The sequence below is a fragment of the Elephas maximus genome, chromosome 15 (assembly GCF_024166365.1).
Source record: "Elephas maximus indicus isolate mEleMax1 chromosome 15, mEleMax1 primary haplotype, whole genome shotgun sequence".
Classification (NCBI taxonomy): Eukaryota; Metazoa; Chordata; class Mammalia; order Proboscidea; family Elephantidae; genus Elephas; species Elephas maximus.
In genome coordinates, this window is record NC_064833.1 from 34,022,214 (window position 1) to 34,035,794 (window position 13,581).

The 13,581-nt window shown below is 39.0% G+C and overlaps 1 protein-coding gene across 1 annotated transcript in view; it reads left to right on the plus strand.

Annotated features, from left to right (window-relative positions):
• The first annotated feature begins 441 nt into the window (after nt 1-441).
• Nucleotides 442-13,581, plus strand: part of EIF3E (eukaryotic translation initiation factor 3 subunit E) — a 46,284-nt gene continuing 33,144 nt past the window's right edge. Inside the window, exons 1-4 of the mRNA XM_049853813.1 lie at nt 442-564; nt 8,636-8,750; nt 10,441-10,558; nt 12,971-13,013. Coding sequence (XP_049709770.1) covers nt 445-564; nt 8,636-8,750; nt 10,441-10,558; nt 12,971-13,013 — 396 coding nt within the window. The 5' untranslated portion in view covers nt 442-444. The remainder of the gene's footprint in view (nt 565-8,635; nt 8,751-10,440; nt 10,559-12,970; nt 13,014-13,581) is intronic.

Consider the following 13,581-nt stretch of genomic DNA (forward strand, 5'->3'; position numbering starts at 1 on the left):
CCAACTCCACCTTTCAGTTAGCAGCCCAGCCCTTAACCATTGCGCCACCAAGGTTCCTACAAAACGATTACCATATGTCAAATATTAGCTCAGATATTCCTTCTTGCATGTAACTTCCTTGTCCTCTGCCGCATCCCAGTGAAACAGCGTCTCAGCAACCAATCCCGAGTTTTCAATAATTTTATTAACAAACGGATTTCAGGTCATTGATTTGTAAATCGTAGGCCTGCAACAGGAGGCGGATACTAACCAATCGGCAAATAGAAGAGACCGGGCCCGCCGCTCACGTCCTGCCCAGGTAAAGGGAGGACTCGTGCGCATGCGCCATTCCTCTCGGCGCGCGCCTGGCTGAACCCCTCCCCTTTTCCTTCCCGGGTGTAAGCATTGCACATGCGCAATACTGGTTTTGTCCGTTCCCTTGTCACCGCTATCAATAAAGTTTTGATGAGTACAGACTCCCTTTTCCTTGGCAAGATGGCGGAGTACGACTTGACTACTCGAATCGCACACTTTTTGGATCGGCATCTAGTGTTTCCGCTGCTTGAGTTTCTGTCGGTAAAGGAGGTAAGGGCGGCTTTGAGCCGGCGGAACGCGTCGGAGCGCGTGAGGTGCCGGGGGTGCCGAAGGGCGGTGCGTTTAGTCTTAGGCCTGACGCACGTGTGAGGCAGACGGGCGTTTGGCCCCAGCCCGGGCAGGAGGTGTACTGGTAGTTTAGCATTGACCTGGTTAGTTAGCACAGCAGAGTTCGGCTGTGGGAAGGAGTGAGGTGAAGGAATGAAACTGGGTGACAAAGAGGTCTGTGTATCGCTTCTTGAGGTGCCGGCACCCGGGGGACGTCTGCGTCAGCTCTCGGAAGTTGACGCTTAACTGGCTAAACTATAACGTTTGACCTTTATCCCAGGACGGCTTCTAAAAAGCAAATTGCAGTGTTCGAAGTTTTGATTTTCTTTACGGAACCGTGGGAAGAGTGGGCTTGACTTTGTGCTTTTGTTCGCCGGATCGTTTAGAATGTTTTTCTTACACTTAAATATCTAGCATTTTTTCCAAGAAGTTGTGAGCTTTTTGCGTGCAGTTTCCCTGGTCTTTTGATAAGTAGTTACTTTCTAGAAGCGTAGCATATTTTATCGGATGGGCAAGAGCACCAGAAATAATAACAAAAACTTTTAACTTATTGTTTATTTTCTAATGTGTAGATAGATTTTTTTTTTTTTTTAGATAGATGTACAGATTTCGTCAAGTGATTTGAATTGGTAGTTAATTTTCACGTAGCTGTAGTTCCGGGATCTCATTTTAAAATATACTTCTGTCCTAAAAGTTTTGAAATGTTGGGCTTAGTTATAGCTACAGTTTATTGGGAAATTGGTGCATTTTAATCATCATAAAGTAATATTACTATGATGAGGGGATTCGAATTTTGACCAGAAAAATAAGTTATTTCTGGAAGCAGATTACTGCATAGATCTATTGAGGGGACAGAATTTGGGGGCTTTTTGTGGATGTTCCAATAGCAATAAAAAAAAAAAAAAAGGTCGTGAAAATAAACATTAATTTGTTCTGAAAACTCTTCAGAGCTTCCAGGTGGGTATGGTTTATTAGAGAGCTATCGTCCTCAAATCCATACCATTAACTTTTTATAAACACATGTGGACTTAAGTTGATGACGTTAGGGAACAACAAAGTTAATTTCAACAAATGTCCTGCTACATAAAGCTTTATCTTTAAAGAATGTATTTTTGCCTTGATGTTTATGTAGGGTGTACTGTTTTTTAGAACTTGTTACTGCCTCGGAGTCAGTTGCAATTCATAGTGACCACATGTGACAGGGTAGAACTGCCCCATAGGGTTTTCTTTGCTGTAATCTTTAGGTTTTTTTTTAATCTTTAGGGCAGCAGATCTTTCTCTCACAGAGTCTGTAGGTGAGTTCAAACAGCCGGCCTTTTGATGAGCAGTCTAGTGTTTAACATTTGTACCAAAGGCTTAGGTAAGATGATTCACCACAGATCAAGGAAGACAAAATGCCATATTTTGAAATCCTTTACCAGCTACTTGTAGAAATGCTTGCTTCTAAACTAGTTAAACTTCATTTTTCTGATATGTTCTTTACTCTTTCTTTTTCAAGGTAGACAGAAGAAAAGGAGGAATATAAGTGTAGATTAGTTTTTCATAGGGCAAGACAAAACTGTGTATTGCAGCTGAAAGTCAGTGAGAAAAGGCTACTGTTGTTAGGTGCAATTGAGTCAATTCCAACTCATAGCGACCCTACATACAACAGAATGAAGCACTGCCCATCCTCACAATCGTTACTGTGTTTGAGCCCATTGTTGCAGCTGTTGTGTCAGTCCATCTTGTTGAGGGTCTTCCTATTTTTAGCTGACCCTCTGCCTTACCAGGCATGATGTCTTTCTCTAGAAAGTGGTCCCTCCTGATAACATGTCCAAAGTAAGTGAGACAAAGTCTCACCATCCTTGCTTCTAAGAAGCATTCTGGCTGTACTTCTTCCGAGACAGATCTGTTCGTTCTTCTGACAGTCCATTATATTCAATATTCTTCACCAACACTGTAACTCAAAAGCATCTATTCTGCTTCGATCTTCCTTATTGTCCAGCTTCCGCATGAATATGAGGTGATTGAAAACACCATGGCTTGGGTCAGGTGCATCATAGTCCTCAAAGTGACATCTTTCTTTGTTTTTTAATACTTTAAAGAGATCTTTTGCAGCATGTTTGCCCTGTGCAGTACGTCGTTTGGTTTCTACTTGTAGAGCATGCTGGTGAAATGGCTGTAATACACCAAGAGGAAGACAGATCCTGGAATATTTAGTGATTACTAAGTATCGGATGGCCATAGAATTGTGAGAAATCCAAGATAAAACCCAGAAATCTCCAAGTGGTGTAGTGGTTAAGAGCTACAGCTGCTAACCAAAAAGTTGGCGTTTGACTCCACCAGGCGCTTCCTGGAAACCCTGTGGGGCAGTTCTACTCTATCCTGTAGGGTCGCTATGAGTCAGAATCAATTTGACGGCAGTGGGTTAGTAGGTCTACCTGTTTTTTAACAAACAAACCTGGAGTCAGTCTGTTCTTTAGAGGAGATAAATGTCTATAATATGAGGCAAAAAGTTAAATGTCAGAGAGATACCAGTAGTTGCCATGAAAATTAGGAGATACTGTTATCTTAGTGGAAGCTCGTGGCATAATGGTTAAGTGCTGTAGCTGCTAACCAAAAGGTTGGCAGTTTGAATCCACACACTCCTTGGAAACTCTCTGGGGCAGTTCTACCCTGCCCTGTAGGGTCGTTATGAGTCGGAATCAACTTGATGGCAGTGGGTTTGGTTTTTGGTTTTGGTTATCTTAGTAGGCAAAAAGGACTTTGGGAGGTGAGGCTTTACATTGAATCTTAAAGGCTGGATGGTTAGGTTATAGTCACAGTGATCATGATACATAAGGGCATAGCAATGAAAGAAAAACAATTTTATATATTTGTAGTGTCTTGGAGAATATAAGCTCCAGGAGAGGAGAGATTTGTTCTCTACTGTGATCTCAGCACATAAGTTTTAATGAGTATTTAGTAAATGCGTGAATGGATACTTATTTATGTCTTAACTACTCTCTATTCTCTTGTACAGTGAAAGGCTAGATAGTGCAGTGTTTAGGATCCTGGGTTCTGGATTCAAATAAATGAACTGTGTGCTTAAGAGCAAGTTCCTTCTCTAATTAAGCCTGCATAAAATGATGATACTACCAACCATGTAGAGCCCTGGAGACACAGTGGTTAAGAGCTGGGCTGCTAACCAAAAGGTTGGCAGTTCAAATCCATCAGCCACTCCTTGGAAACCCTAAGGAGTAGTTCTACTCTGTCGTATAGGGTTGCTATGAGTTGGTATCAGCTCACCAGCAGTGGATTTGGTTTTTGGTTTACCAACCATATGGGGGAGCTGGATTCGATTCCTAACCAATGTACTTCATTTGTGGCCACCATCTGTCTGTGGAGGCTTGTGTGTTACTACGATGCTGAACAGGTTTCAGCACAGCTTCCAGATTAGGAACAGAGACCTGGCGATGAACTTCTAAAAAATCAGCCAGTGAAAGCCCTGTGGATCATAACCATTCAATCCCGTTGTGCATGGGGTCTCCATAAATTGGGGGCTGACTCGAAGAAAGCTTCTGAAAACAACAGTGCATATAAAGCACCTAGTCTCCTGGGACAGAATAAGTATTCCTAAAAAGTTTGCTATTAAGAGGCTAGGCCATTTGGTATGAGAGAGTGATTAGTGATATGGGGCAGCCAGCTGTGATTTTGAGGAGTGAGGTAAAGACTGGAAATGGTAGCCTAGGAAACTGACCAAAGACACGTTCAGGATTGGTAAGTGCAGAGAGTCCAGATGAAATTGGAAACCGTACATTTTTTACACAGCGTAGTTTGCGAGAATGATCCAAGCTGTTAGGACTGCAGTAGTGTTTTGATTTTCAGTGCCAAATGTTACTTATTTTATGAATAAATAAATAACCACAATTTATTTATCCATTCCAGTATTGATAATTTTGGCTGTTACAAATGGTGCTGGTATGAACATTTAGAGATGTCTTTGAGTTACAGCTTCTAATCACAAGGTTGGCAGTTCGAATCCAACAGCTATTCCTTGGAAGCCCTATGGGGCAGTTCTGCTCTGTCCTGTAGGGTTCCTATGAGTCAAAATTGACTGGACAGCAATGGGTTTGGTTTGGTTTTGGTTTTTGAATATGTGTACCCATTTCTCTTGGGTGCTGTTTTAGTTATCTAGTGCTGTTACAATAGAAATACCACCAATGGGTGGCTGTAACAAACATTTATTTTCTCACAGTTCAGGAGGCTAGAAGTTCAAATTCAAGGTGTTGGCTCTGTAGGCTCTAGAACAAGGTCCTTGTTTGTTCTGGGCTTCTGCTCCTGGGCGAGCTTCCTCTCTTGGCATCTCTCTTCCCCCATCTCTGCTGTCTGGTTTGTTTGTATTTCAGAAGAGATTGGCTCAAGACACATGCAGAAGACATTCATTCCATCACATTGTCTCAAAAGTCTTAAATCAGCTCGAAGTTCAAAATTTCATCTTCTGAATTATCTAAATCAAATATGGGTAAGACTTTAGGCGTATTCCATTCTGGGGCAAAATTCCTCTTCATCCGTGAATCTTTGAAATTTGGACTACAGATTATCTGTTTCTGAAGTACAATGGTGGAACAGGCACAAGGCAGACATTTCCATTACCAATGGGAGAAATTGGAGGGAAAGAAGGGATGATAGGCACCAAGCAGTACAAAACCCAACAGAACAGTTTTCATTAGCTCTCAACCCTTGAAAATAATCCTCTGTTCTCTGAAACCATCTGGGCAATGGCCCCGCCCTCCAGAATCTGGGTGTTGGCCATGCCGTCTGGATTGTGGGTGGAAGCCTGTTGGCCTGTGAGCTCCAGCTCCCCATTCTGGGCCCACTGGCGCTGCAACTCTGATCCCTCAGCTTTAGGTGGTCCCGTTCTCCCAGTCCTCTTGAGCGACAGCCACATCCCCTTGGCCTTGTTAGGCCCCATTCTTCTGTCCTTTGGGCATGGCAGCCCCACTCCCTTACCTTTGGGTGGCGGCCCCATGCCCCCAGCACACCTCAATGGCAACACCACACACTGGAACTCAGTTGGTGAAGATCTGACTCTTTGAAACCTAGGAGTGTGTGACCCCACCCTTTGAAATCCAGGAGACCCTGGCCCCACCTTTGAAGCCAAGAAGCCCCTGCTTCCCATACTCCTTCCAGTAGTTCTGCTGATCTCCCAGCTGCTCCAAGGAGTGGTTCTTTTCTTGGAAGACAATAGATGTATCCCCTTTGGCCTGTTTTCTGCCTGTAGAATTCTAAGAGGCAGACAGCATTCTTTCCTTTTGCTGTCTGTCCCCTTTGGTTTAAGCTGTTGGGTTTTCTGCTGTGGTAGTTGGTTAGATCCGTCAGTCACAGGCTTAATCTCTTCAACAGTAGATCCTATAGCCGTGTCCTTGGTGAACATTCTAGGACAGGTTTGTACAGCAGAATTTGCCAAATCTTTTAAGGTCTGTTTTCATTTCGCACAGTTCATTTTTAAGTCCATCTTTTTCCACTTGCGTTTTACTATAAATGGCAAGTAAAACCATGCAGCCTCTTTAAGATCTTGCTACAAGTTAATCACTTAAACAAGTTCTGCCTTCCACCAGACACTTGAACATAATTCAGACAAGTTATCTGCCACTGCATGAAAAGCACTGCCCTTCCTCTGTTGTCCAATCCCATGCTCATCATCTTCCTTTACAGTGTCACTGGAAGCACCGTTACTGTCCATGTTTCTGGCCACATTCTGTTGCCGGTGCCGTGTATATTTTCTAAGACAGTAGAAACTCCTCTGTGTGGAGCTCTCCTCGCTTCCTTCTGAGCCCTCGCCAGAATCACCTGTGACGGCCAGAATTCTACCAACAGTCTCTTCAAGGCAATCTAGGCTTTTACTGTTAGGCAACTTAAAACTCTTTCAGCTTGTACACATTACCCAATCCCAAAACCGCTTCCACGTTTTAGATGTCTGCTAGTACTTCTCAGTACCAAATTCTGTCGTAGTTATATAAAAAAAATTTTGTTGTTGTTGTTATATAGTGCCGCTGTAACAGAAATAGCACAAATGGTTGGCTTTAACACACAGAAATTTATTTTCTCACAGTTTAGGAGGCTAGAAGTCTGAATTCCCCTGATGGCGTAGTGGTTAGGTGCTACGGCTGCTAACCGAAGGCACTCCTTGGAAACTCTATGGGTTAGTTCTCCTCTGTCCCATAGGGTCACTATGAGTCAAAATCAACTTGATGGCAGTGGGTTTTGGTTTTTTTTTTTTTTAAGTCCAAATTCAGGGTACAGGCTGTAGGGGAAAACTGTTGGCTCTGAAGGAAGGTCCTTGTTTCTTTTGAGCTCCTGTTCCTGGGCCGTCTTCATGTGGCTAGGCATCTCTCTTCCCCCATCTCTGCTTGCTTGTCTGTTCTCTTTTATATCTCAAAAGAGGTTGATTTAACACACACCCAACACCAACCCTGTCTCATTAACATAACTCAGAAAACCCATTCCCAAATGGGATTATAACCACAAGCATAGAGGTTAGGCTTTACAACACATTTTGCAGGGGGATACGGTCAATCCATAACAGGTACCTAGAAGCGGAACTGCTGGGTCAAAAAGGAGGTTTGGCTTTAGAAGCTAGAAGCAATTTATCAAAGTGGTTGTACGTAAGCTAGCAGAGTATTATGTGTTTCAGTTATTCTACATCCACAACAATACTTGGTATTGTCAGGAGATTTTTGTTTTTGTTTTTGTTCTAGTTTGTAGTGTGGTTTTAATTTGCATTTCCTTGAGGATTAATGAGGTTGAGAACTTTTTCATGTGTTTATTGGCCATTTGGATATTGCCTTTTGTAAAGTGCCTACTAAAGTCCATTTTTCAACAGCTTGTCTTTTACTGTTGTGTAGGAGTTCTTTATATGTTTTGCAAGGTTCGATTTGAATTTTATGTCTTAAGTCATTTGATACCTTTATCTTTCCTTTTTATAGGCAATGAAATGTTGATACAACTTCTTGGATTTTTCTTTCTTTGGAAAAATTTAATTCAATATAGAAATCTTTTCTTTTGGTACTTTTATTTTTAGTATCCATTTGATTAAAAAAAAAAGATTCGGTTAAAATAAAAGTTGATATTTTCTCAACTATAATCTGTATTTCTGAGTGTTAATTTGGTAGAATCCGTATATATTGGTCAGTACGCTTTATATGAAATTTGCGTATGTATCTGTTTCGATCCTGGACTATAGGTTAAATTATGTTTCTTAAACCGTTAGCAAAGCAAAAATCCTGATATGATAGGATTAGCTTATAAAATGGCTGCTAGTTTTATGGGTGTAGTGATGGGAAAACGTTATGAAAGATTAAAACTATTAATGAAGGGAAATGTACGAGGTAAAGGAGAGGACACCTCAAGAAGAGGCAGGTAGACATCACGTGAGTATGAGGAATATAAGAAGGTAAAATTTTTCAGAATTGTTTCCTAATTACTTGGATGTGGAGAGGGGACAACTCTATATGCTTTGCAGTGGAGACTGTGGTTTTTTGTTTATTTATGCGTAGCCTTCCAGAAAGGATAAAAAGTGGCTTGTAGGGACACAAGAAAATGTAAATAAGATAGTATAAAGTAAGGTAATATAAATTTGAAGATGGAAATGACTTCGCAGTGTGTAATTTGCCTTCATTTTTACATTTTCAGGTAAGCAAAATGTTCTTAATGTCTCTCTACATTGATTGCTATATTGCTTTGACCAGAAACAAACCAAATCGACTGCCAAGTTAATTCTGACTCGTAGCAATACTATAGAACAGAGTAGAACTGCCCTGTAGGGTTTCCAAGGAGTGACTGTTGGGATTCGAAATGCCTGCCTTTTGGTTAGTAGCCTAACGCTTAACCACTGCACCACCAACCCTCCTGTATTGCTTCACTTTATTCTTAAAAGAAGTGAAATAATAGGTTATAATAGTTTATAGAAAAAAATAGTGTCTCAGTAAGTAAACTAATCTTAGTTTATTTGAGGAGCTTTAATATATTCATTAAAAGGAATTTTCTCTTGCAGATATATAATGAAAAAGAATTACTACAAGGGAAGTTGGATCTTCTTAGTGATACCAACATGGTGGACTTTGCTATGGATGTATACAAAAACCTTTATTCCGATGATATTCCTCACGGTAAGGTTTGTCATCTTGTAAACTGTGGATATGTGTTTTAAGGTTTTGTGATTTATAAAAGAAATTAGCCGAAAGTCTTAATTATTATTTGAATGATTTAAAGTTCTTTGGATGAAAGGTAATGTGCTGGTTACAGGTGTTACAGAAGTATGTTATTTTCTCCCTGTAAAAGACATGAAAATACTTTAAAACATTTTTGTCAGATACCTTCAGTTCTTATTAGTATGTATCATCGAAGTTGTATTTATGATTCAGATTGTAATTTTCTGAGAGTGCTGCAACTTTTTGGTTGCCAACTTGTCCAGTTAGCTTTTTGTTTGCCTTAGAGATTTTCTTTTCATGTTGAAGCATCTGGTATAGCTATGGTTCTTAAAATACAGTCCTTAGGACCAACATTAGCTGCCCTGTGAGAGCTCGTTAGAATTGCAGAGTCTTCATACTCTGTACTTATTTAATCAGAAGCTGTCTGGTGAGGCCCAGCGCTCCAGTTGGAATACTACTGTGGTATAGTATATTCCAAACCCTTCTTTTGTGCGGCAGTTACCGGTGCTGTCGAGTGGATTCTAACTCATGGTGACCCCACATGTTGCAGAGTAGAACTGTTCCATAGGGTTTTCAAACCTTTCGGAAGCAAATCACCAGGCCTTTCTTCTGAGGCACCTCTGGGTAGGTATGAACTGCCAACCTTTCAGTTAATAGACAAGCGCTTAATTGTTTGTGACCTCCAGGGTCTCCTTTGTGGTAGTAGATGTTCCTAAAAGAAAAAAAGTCCCATAAATTTAGGAAATTACCGTATACCCTTCCATGTGCACGGCATTTTAAAGATTCTAAGAACTCTGGCAGTAGAGAAATGGGATTTATTTTGTTTAAATTGACATTTTTTGAAATTTGATCATAAATCCCTTTCTGTGTTTTAGAAACACTGTTCTAATAATATACTTTATAATGTATAATGCATAAGTTACTGCACTAACATAATCATCATTTTATTTATATTGCAGTTCCCTGTAGTAACAGGAGCTCTTGTAACTTCTCTTTTAAATCTTTAAATTTTAGTTTGTGATCAAAAAAATAAACTTATTTTTTAATGAAACCTTAATCTAACGCACATTAGCAGGGCAGGCTATGTGCAAGCTTTCTCTGACTCTTAATGATGTAGTAAAAAGAGAGATTATAGAATTGGGTTTGAGAGATTACAGAACTGGATTCGTAGTGAAAAGCAATTATGGACTGAGTTTAAATTCCTCATAACCTGGCAGAATACCTGTAGTAATAATATATAACCCCCCGGCCTTCTGTTTTTGACCTTTAGCACTGGAATGATACTCACTTGAGAGAATTAAATGAGAACAAATATAAACACACTTAGAATGAAGCCCTTGAAACCCAGAATCAAATAATTTCCTACCCTCTTCACACCGCCACTTCTCCAATTTCCCGTTACCTTTAAGAGTAGGAAGAGGATTCCTCCTTCCTTTCTGTACCCTTGCAGTGCTAGAAAGAAGAAATTGTGAATCAGGGAGAAATTACTGAGTTGGTGGTTCCTGACATGTGACTGTATGGGGGGTAAATATATAACGGTATATGTGTGATTTAAATAAATTTTTATAATTTCTAGAGACATCTTCAGGATGAACCTTGTAGCTTAACATTCCTTCACATTATAGTGCTACTTTGTGTCCCTAATTAGCTTTAAGAGAAAAAAGAACCACAGTTGTTGCACAACTGAAACAGCTTCAGGCAGAAACAGAACCAATTGTGAAGATGTTTGAAGATCCAGAAACTACAAGGCAAATGCAGTCAACCAGGTAATCTCTTTTTAATTTGAATCCTAAAATCTTTTCTGTATTAATACAAATGTTAATTTAAACTTTTACTTAGTATCTCATAGTAAAAATTCATAATTTAAATTATAGCTTTATATATTTGGTTATTTTCATTTATGCTTATTGAGTTGGGGCAGCAGTCCTTAGTGATACATGTTAATACTAATTTTTAAAAATTTTTTTACTGGTCATGCACACCTGATTATGCTAGGGCAGCTCTGCCCTTACCCCCCATCCCCACCCCCACCCCCACCCCAGGAACGGTTGGCAGTATCTGGAGACAGTTGTAGGAGTGCTGTTGGCACCTAGTGAGTGGCGGCCAGGAATGCTGCTAAAGATCTTACAGTGCACAGGACAACTGCCCGCCCAACCCTCAAACAAAGAATTATGCAGCCAAAATGTCAGTAGTCTAGAGGTTTAGAATCCCTGCGTTAGGCCAACACCTAGAGCAAATGGATTGCTTGCTGCAAGTGAAACTAGAGCTCACTTTATCACTTTGCTGCATTCTCTCATATCCTTCCAACCTCGATGCCCAGCCCAAGGAGGGTAGTGGAGAGCTGATAAGGTTATTTTACTCCTAACTTCCCCTTAGCTAGAAATAGACTTATTGTTTGGTTTCCAAAGAAAGCATGTTGCCTTAGCCTGACTTAATACATATCACCAGTTGAAGCCCTTTGGGTTATTAGAAATATGTAAAAGTAAAATCTACTAAAATTGGATATTGCCATTGTGATAAATTTTTTGTTGCTAATATATCCTCTTGAAGAATTGCTGAAGATTTTGTCCTTGCATTTTTAGTGCTGAGTCAGAATCGACTCGACGGCAGTGGGATATTTGATCAGGAAACCCTGGTGCTGTAGTGGTTAAGAACTATGGCTGATAACAAAAAGTTTGGCAGTTCAAATCCTCCAGGTGCTCCTTGAAAACTCTGGGGCGGTTCTACTCTGTGATCAACCAAATATTTAGAGAGATTGGCTCTAAGTTTTCATTTGTAATTTGGGGAAGTATTACCACATATATTTGAAAAGGAGCAAATATTACATGATTACTACACCATATTATACTATACTATATATGTATATGTGCGCACACACACAGTTGTGTGTGTGTGTCTGTATATACTACTTGTTTCTTAGAAATTACAGACCTTCAAGCCACATATAATTGCCCACAAAGAGACAGTGGAAATGATTTAGGTATTTGAGGCTAACAGCAAGCTTAGGTTGGCTTAGTGTAGTCACTTAAATACTGGGAAATAATGTGACTAGGCTATGAATAAGATGAATACAGATGTGCTTACCAAATACTAGAAAGGGGACTCCTTTTAGCTTAATAGGCATTAAATTGGTGATGCAAAAAAAGCTGGAATTAATGGATTATAAACTTGTAACCTAAGTATACTTATAAGCTACTTAACTACAAAATAGTGACTTCCTCTCACCAATTCTCCCTTTTTAAAATGTTACAGAACATAGTATTGTACTTCTAAGGCTTTCCAAGAAATGTCCTATTAGCAAAGGACAGTGATTATATACCTGGGGGATGTAAGGAATATTATACAAAGTGAGTCTGTGATGCATAGCAGGTGTCACATTTCTTTGAAAAAAATTTATGTTAAAATTTCATGCATGTTATATATTCAATATTAAAATGTTATTTTTACTGATATCTCCTCCTCCTCAAATCTTCAAGTTAGATTATGCTCCCAAAAGACACTCCCTGGCATAGTCCTTAGGAGAAGCATAAGAAAATGTTTTCATTTTTAAAAAATGCCTGGAAGGTGGGCATAAGTTAAATTGTTATGTTTGATACTTTGGTGTGGATAATATTAATTATACTGGGCATGTAGCACAGGTAGTATGTAAGTTAGGAAGGATTCATTAATCTTATAAATTTTCTAAATCACTGTCATTGTGAAAAATATTAACAGATTTTGAAGGGGACAAGATTTATTAGTAAGATTAATCCCTACTATTTTGTATAGTATTTATTTTAGTTTCTATTATATAATAAAAATATATAATCTGTCAGAAATCTAACCTCAGAGAACAAATAACTTTCCCATTGGGTTACCACCTATGTAAGCTATTGACCGCAGTATAAAAATTGTCAGAATCTTGTCGCATTTCATGTTCTGGTAAAACAGTTCATTTGATTTTCAGTTAGAACTAGAAAAATGTGAAAGTGTGTTTTAAAGCTTTTAATTCTCTGTATTCTTATTCCTTGTGTTCAAAACATGTAATATTTTATTTATTTTATTCTGGAAGTCTTATTTCTAGTGCTGAAATATTAACACATTTAAAGTGATTTTATGTGTGCAGTTACTTCAAAGTTGGATGTGCTTATTTTATTTCCTCTGGCCTATAAAATACAATAATTGTGTTTGTTATTAAGGGATGGTCGGATGTTATTTGACTACCTGGCGGACAAGCATGGTGTAAGTGTTGTTTTTAAAATACCTTACAGCTACTGTGTTGTAATAAGGCTAATTAAAGACTAGTGCCATACAGGTAGGTTCACAACTTAACAGTAATGTAATTTCCAGGTTAACTTATTAAGTATAATATATGGTATGTTTTTGAAACTTTTTAAAAAATCGATGCTGTTTCCGATAGGACCATATATGTACTTAATTCGCCACTAGTTCTGCAGAAATTCTCAAAATTTTTTTTCACAATAATCATATAATAGCATTTTATATTGGGTATTTTCTTACGGGTTAACAAGTAAGGACAAAATTACATTTGAATTAGTAATGTGTTCAACAACAGAATTAAGTAATACCTGGCTACCATGTGGAATACAGTAGCCCTTGGCGTTATCAAGGCCTTCGTAAACCTCCATATTCACAAATACAGAAATGTTCTTATAGGCCCATTTTTAACCATCTCACAATCTCTTTTCCCTTGTGTTAACCCTAAATTTGAAGCTTTGCTTTTATTTAATTCTTTAACTTGCATTGAAGTTTAATCTCTCACTTAACAAGCTGTAATGAGAGACTTGCT